We start from the raw sequence: 8,734 nt of genomic DNA, 5'->3' as shown, positions 1-8,734 counted from the left end.
GTCTGTGTCTGTCTGTGTCTGTCTGTCTGTCTGTGTCTGTCTGTGTCTTTCTGTGTCTGTCTGTCTGTCTGTGTCTGTCTGTGTCTGTCTGTGTCTGTCTGTGTCTGTCTGTGTCTGTCTGTGTCTGTCTGTCTGTCTGTGTCTGTCTGTCTGTGTCTGTCTGTCTGTGTCTGTCTGTGTCTGTCTGTCTGTGTCTGTCTGTCTGTCTGTGTCTGTCTGTGTCTGTGTCTGTCTGTCTGTCTGTCTGTGTCTGTCTGTCTGTGTCTGTCTGTGTCTGTCTGTCTGTCTGTCTGTGTCTGTCTGTGTCTGTCTGTCTGTGTCTGTCTGTGTCTGTCTGTGTCTGTCTGTGTCTGTCTGTGTCTGTCTGTGTCTGTCTGTGTCTGTCTGTCTGTGTCTGTCTGTGTCTGTCTGTGTCTGTCTGTCTGTGTCTGTCTGTGTCTGTCTGTCTGTCTGTGTCTGTCTGTGTCTTTCTGTGTCTGTCTGTCTGTCTGTGTCTGTCTGTGTCTGTCTGTGTCTGTCTGTGTCTGTCTGTGTCTGTCTGTGTCTGTCTGTCTGTCTGTGTCTGTCTGTCTGTGTCTGTCTGTCTGTGTCTGTCTGTGTCTGTCTGTCTGTGTCTGTCTGTCTGTCTGTGTCTGTCTGTGTCTGTGTCTGTCTGTCTGTCTGTCTGTGTCTGTCTGTCTGTGTCTGTCTGTGTCTGTCTGTCTGTCTGTCTGTGTCTGTCTGTGTCTGTGTCTGTCTGTCTGTCTGTCTGTGTCTGTCTGTCTGTGTCTGTCTGTGTCTGTCTGTGTCTGTCTGTGTCTGTCTGTGTCTGTCTGTCTGTCTGTGTCTGTCTGTCTGTCTGTGTCTGTCTGTCTGTGTCTGTCTGTGTCTGTCTGTCTGTGTCTGTCTGTGTCTGTCTGTCTGTGTCTGTCTGTCTGTGTCTGTCTGTGTCTGTCTGTCTGTGTCTGTCTGTGTCTGTCTGTCTGTGTCTGTCTGTCTGTGTCTGTCTGTCTGTGTCTGTCTGTCTGTGTCTGTCTGTGTCTGTCTGTCTGTGTCTGTCTGTGTCTGTCTGTCTGTGTCTGTCTGTCTGTGTCTGTCTGTCTGTGTCTGTCTGTCTGTGTCTGTCTGTGTCTGTCTGTCTGTGTCTGTCTGTGTCTGTCTGTCTGTGTCTGTGTCTGTCTCTGTCTGTCTGTGTCTGTCTCTGTCTGTCTGTGTCTGTCTCTGTCTGTCTGTGTCTGTCTGTCTGTCTGTGTCTGTCTCTGTCTGTCTGTGTCTGTCTGTCTGTCTGTGTCTGTCTGTGTCTGTCTCTGTCTGTCTGTGTCTGTCTGTGTCTGTCTGTGTCTGTCTGTGTCTGTCTCTGTGTCTGTCTGTGTCTGTCTGTGTCTGTCTCTGTGTCTGTCTCTGTGTCTGTCTCTGTGTCTGTCTCTGTGTCTGTCTCTGTGTCTGTCTCTGTGTCTGTCTCTGTGTCTGTCTGTCTCTGTGTCTGTCTGTTTCGGTGTCTGTCTGTTTCTGTGTCTGTCTGTGTCTGTCTGTGTCTGTCTGTCTGTGTCTCTGTCTGTCTGTCTTGTCTGTCTGTGTCTGTCTGTCTGTGTCTGTCTGTCGTGTCTGTCTGTGTCTGTCTGTCTGTCTGTCTGTGTCTGTCTGTCTGTGTCTGTCTGTCTGTCTGTGTCTGTCTGTGTCTGTCTGTGTCTGTCTGTCTGTGTCTGTCTGTCTGTGTCTGTCTGTCTGTCTGTGTGTCTGTGTCTGTCTGTCTGTGTCTGTCTGTGTCTGTCTGTGTCTGTCTGTCTGTGTCTGTCTGTGTCTGTCTGTGTCTGTCTCTGTGTCTGTCTCTGTGTCTGTCTCTGTGTCTGTCTGTGTCTGTCTGTGTCTGTCTGTGTCTGTCTGTGTCTGTCTGTGTCTGTTTGTGTCTGTCTGTGTCTGTCTCTGTGTCTGTCTGTGTCTGTCTGTGTCTGTCTGTGTCTGTCTCTGTGTTTGTCTCTGTGTCTGTCTCTGTGTCTGTCTCTGTGTCTGTCTCTGTGTCTGTCTCTGTGTCTGTCTGTGTCTGTCTGTGTCTGTCTGTGTCTGTCTCTGTGTCTGTCTCTGTGTCTGTCTCTGTGTCTGTCTGTCTCTGTGTCTGTCTCTGTGTCTGTCTGTCTCTGTGTCTGTCTCTGTCTCTGTGTCTGTCTCTGTGTCTGTCTCTGTGTCTGTCTCTGTGTCTGTCTCTGTGTCTGTCTCTGTGTCTGTCTGTGTCTGTTTCTGTGTCTGTCTGTGTCTGTGTGTCTGTGTCTGTCTGTCTGTGTCTGTCTGTTTCTGTCTGTCTCTGTCTGTGTCTGTCTATGTCTGTCTGTGTCTGTCTGTGTCTCTGTCTGTCTGTCTTGTCTGTCTTGTCTGTCTGTGTCTGTCTGTCTTGTCTGTCTGTGTCTGTCTGTCTGTCTGTGTCTGTCTGTCTGTGTCTGTCTGTCTGTGTCTGTCTGTCTGTGTCTGTCTGTCTGTGTCTGTCTGTGTCTGTCTGTGTCTGTCTGTCTGTCTGTGTCTGTCTGTCTGTGTCTGTCTGTCTGTGTCTGTCTGTCTGTGTCTGTCTGTGTCTGTCTGTCTTGTCTGTCTGTGTCTGTCTGTCTGTCTGTCTGTCTGTGTCTGTCTGTGTCTGTCTGTGTCTGTCTGTGTCTGTCTGTCTGTCTGTCTGTCTGTCTGTCTGTGTGTGTCTGTCTGTCTGTGTGTGTCTGTGTGTGTCTGTCTGTGTCTGTCTGTGTCTGTCTGTGTCTGTCTGTGTCTGTCTGTGTCTGTCTGTCTGTGTCTGTCTGTCTGTGTCTGTCTGTCTGTGTCTGTCTGTCTGTCTGTCTGTCTGTGTCTGTCTGTCTGTGTCTGTCTGTCTGTCTGTGTCTGTCTGTCTGTCTGTGTCTGTCTGTCTGTGTCTGTGTGTCTGTGTCTGTCTGTTTCTGTGTCTGTCTGTGTCTGTCTGTGTCTGTCTGTGTCTGTCTGTGTGTCTGTGTATGTCTCTGTCTGTCTGTCTGTCTGTGTCTCTGTCTGTCTGTCTGTGTCTGTCTGTCTTGTCTGTCTGTGTCTGTCTGTTTTGTCTGTCTGTGTCTGTCTGTCTTGTCTGTCTGTGTCTGTCTGTCTGTGTCTGTCTGTGTCTGTGTCTGTCTGTCTGTGTCTGTCTGTCTGTCTGTCTGTGTCTGTCTGTCTGTGTCTGTCTGTCTGTCTGTCTGTGTCTGTCTGTGTCTGTCTGTCTGTGTCTGTCTGTCTGTGTCTGTCTGTCTGTGTCTGTCTGTCTGTCTGTGTCTGTCTGTGTCTGTCTGTGTGTCTGTGTCTGTCTGTCTGTGTCTGTCTGTCTGTCTGTCTGTCTGTGTCTGTCTGTCTGTGTCTGTCTGTCTGTGTCTGTCTGTGTCTGTCTGTGTCTGTGTCTGTGTCTGTCTGTGTCTGTCTGTCTGTCTGTGTCTGTCTGTCTGTGTCTGTCTGTCTGTGTCTGTCTGTGTCTGTGTCTGTGTCTGTCTGTCTGTCTGTCTGTGTCTGTCTGTCTGTCTGTGTCTGTCTGTGTCTGTGTCTGTGTCTGTCTGTCTGTCTGTGTCTGTCTGTCTGTCTGTGTCTGTCTGTCTGTGTCTGTCTGTCTGTGTCTGTCTGTCTGTGTCTGTCTGTCTGTGTCTGTCTGTCTGTGTCTGTCTGTCTGTGTCTGTCTGTCTGTGTCTGTCTGTGTCTGTCTGTGTCTGTCTGTGTCTGTCTGTGTCTGTCTGTGTCTGTCTGTCTGTGTCTGTCTGTGTCTGTCTGTGTCTGTGTCTGTCTGTGTCTGTCTGTGTCTGTCTGTGTCTGTGTCTGTCTGTGTCTGTCTGTGTCTGTCTGTGTCTGTGTCTGTGTCTGTCTGTGTCTGTGTCTGTGTCTGTCTGTGTCTGTCTGTGTCTGTGTCTGTGTCTGTCTGTGTCTGTCTGTGTCTGTGTCTGTGTCTGTCTGTGTCTGTCTGTGTCTGTGTCTGTGTCTGTCTGTGTCTGTGTCTGTCTGTGTCTGTGTCTGTGTCTGTGTCTGTCTGTGTCTGTGTCTGTGTCTGTGTCTGTGTCTGTCTGTGTCTGTCTGTGTCTGTCTGTGAGAGAGAGAGAGAGAGTGTCTGTCTGTGAGAGAGAGAGAGTGTCTGTCTGTGAGAGAGAGAGAGTGTCTGTCTGTGAGAGAGAGAGAGTGTCTGTCTGTGAGAGAGAGAGAGAGAGTGTCTGTCTGTGAGAGAGAGAGAGAGAGTGTCTGTCTGTGAGAGAGAGAGAGAGAGAGAGTGTCTGTCTGTGAGAGAGAGAGAGAGTGAGAGTGTCTGAGAGAGAGAGAGAGAGAGTGAGAGTGTCTGAGAGAGAGAGAGAGAGTGAGAGTGTCTGAGAGAGAGAGAGAGAGTGAGAGTGTCTGAGAGAGAGAGAGAGAGTCAGTCAGGGAGAGAGGGAGAGTCAGTCAGGGAGAGGGAGAGTCTGTCAGGGAGAGTCAGAGATGCCAAGTGTCAGGAAGAAAACATTAATTTTATCGTTCTCTTTTTTTTTTATACTGTACTTTCCGAAATAAACCTACGTTTCTTTGAAAATGGAAGTTTTTTTGTTTTTTTGCGGCCCACCTAAACTTAAACCTTGTTTATTTTGTCCGTGTTAGCCTTTGAGTTTGACATGCTTGATCTACAGTTTATTTTCGTCCTGAACTTTTTATGATATACCAACTTACCTCTCTTTCATGGCCTTTTGTAAGACAGTTTGTGAAACAGTGAAATTTTTTGTCTCGTCTAGTAAAAAGACAAGCACCAATAATCCACCCATGCCAAAACTGCAATGGTTGCTTTTGGCAGTCAGGATTACCTCCTCAAACATCTGAAGTTCAAACACCCAGCTGAGTATATGGAAAAGATGAGGACAGAACAATCTTGCAACATTCCAATAAATATGACCGAAAATGCATCTTTCAACCAGTCAAGTCACTTAATAAACAATGTAACTGCTTCTCATGCCAAAACATATATATTAGCAGCTGCCACAGGAAAGACTCTTGGAGAAAGTGGGAAGAGTCTGACTTGGTTATCAGACCAGAACCTAGAGAAGAGGACCCAGACCGGGGAGAGACCGCATGTATGCAGGGAATGTGGGAAGGGATTTAGTGTGTCATCCAGCCTGAAAACACACATGAGAACACACACAGGGGAGAGACCACATGTATGTGGGGAATGTGGGAAGGGATTTGGTCAGTTATCCCACCTGAACACACACATTAGGACACACACAGGGGAGAGACCACATGTATGTGGGGAATGTGGAAAGGGATATAGTGACTTATCCAACCTGAACACACACAAGAGGACACACACAGGGAAGAGACCACATGTATGTGGTGAATGTGGGAAGGGATTTAGTGTGTTATCCCGACTGAACACACACATTTGGACACACACAGGGGAGAGACCGCATGTATGTGGGGAATGTGGGAAGGGATTTAGTGTGTTATCCAGCCTGAACACACACAAGAGGACACACACAGGGAAGAGACCACATGTATGTGGTGAATGTGGGAAGGGATTTAGTGTGTTATCCCGACTGAACAGACACATTAGGACACACACAGGGGAGAGACCACATGTATGTGGGGAATGTGCAAAGGGATTTAGTGACTTATCCAGCCTGAACACACACATTTTGACACACACAGGGGAGAGACCGCATGTATGTGGGGAATGTGGGAAAGCATTTAGTCGGTTATCCCACCTGAACACACACAAGAGGACACACACACGGGAGAGACCGAATGTATGTGGTGAATGTGGGAAGCGATTTAGTGACGTATCCAGCATAATCAGACACCGGAGGACACACACTGGGGACAGACCACACGTATGTGGGGAATGTGGGAAGGGATTTAGTGTGTTATCCAACCTGAACGAACACAAGATGACACACACAGGGGAGAGACCACATGTATGTGGGGAATGTGGGAAGGGATTTAGTGGGCTATCCCACATGAACACACACATTAGGACACACACAGGGGAGAGAACGCATGTATGTGGTGAATGTGGGAAGGCATTTAGTGACTTATCCAGTATAATCAGACACCGAAGGACACACACAGGGGAGAGACCGCATGTATGTGGGGAATGTGGGAAGGGATTTAGTGTGCTATCCCACATGAACACACAAATTAGGACACATACAGGGGAGAGACCGCATGTATGTGGGGAATGTGGGAAGCGATTTAGTGACTTATCCAGTATAATCAGACACAGGAGGACACACACGGGGGAGAGACCGCATGTGTGTGGGGAATGTGGAAAGGGATTTAGTGATTTATCCAGCCTGAGGAGACACACAGGGGAGAGACCTATCTCTAAAGCCAGGCATGATTAGGGATAACCAGCGACTAAGACGCTCACATATAAGTGCACACGTGTATCTGTGTTACGCTGAATCACAATGAAAAGTGATTTTAGTTTATGGTGCATAAAACGAGCATTTTAAAGTGGTAAAATGTTATGTTATATATATATATATATAAATATATATATATATATATAACTTTTAAATGTAGGTTATTTGTATTCTTATTGTAGTTTTTATTTAAAGAAAAATGTTCTTTATGTTTTCATGGTGTGTAATATAATGTGCGTTCCCCATTATGCTGAAGCTGTCTGTAGTCTCATTTAGCTGTGAATCGGCATAGTTTTGCCGCGACCAATTGGCCACTGACATTAGGTCGCAGACAGACTCTCCGCCACCATCCGCTTCTTATGTAAGTTTTATTACTGTTTTGGGAAGGGGGGTAAGGGTTTGGGGTAGGGGTTTTAGGGTAAGAGGGATCTTAAGATATAACTAGCCAGCGGTGGGGTGAGTCACAGCGAAACGGCTGCGACCTAATGTCCTAGAATGTCCTGTGAATACTGGTGGAGGACCGTGTCGCAGACTAATGTCCCCAGTGAAGGACATTAATGCAGCCGCCTTTACATACTGTTTGTCATGTTCCTTTTTAATATCTCTAGAGAGCAGCAAGGGCTGACCATCTATTTCACAGGTTACACGTAGACATGAAAATGCACCTGAGGGGGTTAAGTGTCCCTTTATTAATAACATACATACATATGCAGTAATGATGGATCAAGTGGGGCCACCTCACACAGGGACCTTTCCCACTGATTGTTTTACTTGCACACCTCTATGGCAGAGATTCCTGTTACATATGCGCTGGCGTTACCTCCCCACAAGCACTTTGCCAGGCTGAGGGAGGTGTCCAGGAGATACACACCCAACTTTATTTTGTATTGGTAACTCTAACTCAGAATGAAAAGCATTTAGCTGAGGTGGGCACAGGACTGTGGGGGGGGGCACAGGACTGTGGGGGTGGGGGCACAGGGCTGGAGGGGAACACGGGACTGTAGAAGCCCCTCGATCACCTGGGTTTTGATTTGGGCTTGTTCCGTTTTGGCGGAAAAGCAAGCTTTGTGTTACCAGGCAGGTGTGGGACAGGTGTCAGGTGATTGGCTGAGGACCAAGTGCTGGGCAGGTGGGCAGAGTACTGTGATTGGACACGCTGGAGGGAAGGCGTGGCTATGGAGTTTGGGCAGGAAAATGAAAGGTACGGTATATTTAAATAGAGCAGAAGCATATAGGGAAATGACCGGAGGTCAGGGAACATTGGCTGTCCCACTCCCTTCCTTATGTGTTATAATTATAACAGATATGTGTATATGTGTATACACACACGTGTATAGGTACATTTATGTTGCACCAGGATGCGCAGGAAGTTTGTTTCCTGGATACTAAAGTGTATAAACTGGAGGGACAGTTACAGACTGACTGACTTATTTACTAAGAGCACAGACGGGTATACACTTTTGCACTATAGCAGCTTTCATCCCCCTAATACCATTCGTTCACTCCCTAGAAGTCAACTCTATAGGGTGAAAAGAATAGTCCGTGAACCCGATAGGCTTACGGAAAGGTTGACCTTTATGACTGAGAAGTTTAATGCAAGTGGATACCCAGAAGGAGAACTTAATGGGGAGATAGAGAGAGTTGAGAATCTTGACAGGGAGACTTTATTGCTACCTACAAAAACCAAGACTGAGACCAGGAGAATTCCGTTCGTGAGTACTTTTAGCACAGCGAGTCCCAGGATCCTGAGGAAACATTGGCATTTGATCAGCTCGGATCCACTGTTGGGCCAAGCGTTTACAGCCCCTCCTCTCATGGCTTATAGGAAGGCTCCCACGCTAAGGGACGCTCTGGTTAGGGTGGACTTTGGTTCAGCCAAAACTTTGGGATCACTGTTTAAAGGAGTGCCCATTAAAGGTTCTTTTCCTTGTGTCTCGTGCACAGTGTGGGAATGTGCAGAAGGGGCCAACATTCACTCACACTTGGACGGCAAAAAATATGGGATTAAAGATTATGCCACATGCAACTCGGATTTTGTGGTATATCTCCTGAAGTGTCCTTGCGGGTTGGCCTACGTAGGGGAAACTACAGTATACGTAAGGTCAAAGAACGGATCAGCCAGCACAAATCTACAATACGTTGCAAGGTGCTGAACCAACCTGTGTCTGCACATTTCTTACAGGCTGGGCATAGCATAAATCAGATGTGATTTCAGATCATTTATGTGGTTTCTAAACCTCGACGAGGTGGCAACAGGTTACATCTACTTAGGAAAAGGGAGGCCATCTGGATTTACGAGCTGGGCACATTACATCCAGACGGCCTTAATAAGGAATATGACCTCACTAATATAGTGTGATTTGTTCCTTTAAGGTTACAACCTAGCCCAGGATTAACGTTTACTGTGGAAT

General features: G+C 47.4%; 1 protein-coding gene across 2 annotated transcripts in view; it reads left to right on the top strand.

The window, feature by feature from the left end:
* LOC142466854 (uncharacterized) overlaps positions 1–6,578 on the top strand; it is a 35,669-nt gene extending 29,091 nt beyond the window's left edge. For both annotated transcript variants that reach the window (XM_075572375.1, XM_075572374.1), the window contains one exon: positions 4,698–6,578. In XM_075572375.1, the coding sequence (XP_075428490.1) occupies positions 4,740–6,302 (1,563 nt within the window). In that variant the 5' untranslated portion in view covers positions 4,698–4,739 and the 3' untranslated portion in view covers positions 6,303–6,578. The remainder of the gene's footprint in view (positions 1–4,697) is intronic.
* The last annotated feature ends 2,156 nt before the right edge of the window (positions 6,579–8,734 follow it).

Source organism: Ascaphus truei, chromosome 15 (assembly GCF_040206685.1).
Source record: "Ascaphus truei isolate aAscTru1 chromosome 15, aAscTru1.hap1, whole genome shotgun sequence".
Taxonomy (NCBI): Eukaryota; Metazoa; Chordata; class Amphibia; order Anura; family Ascaphidae; genus Ascaphus; species Ascaphus truei.
Note: the sequence above shows the minus strand (reverse complement) of the source record. Positions and strands in the feature narration are given on the sequence as shown.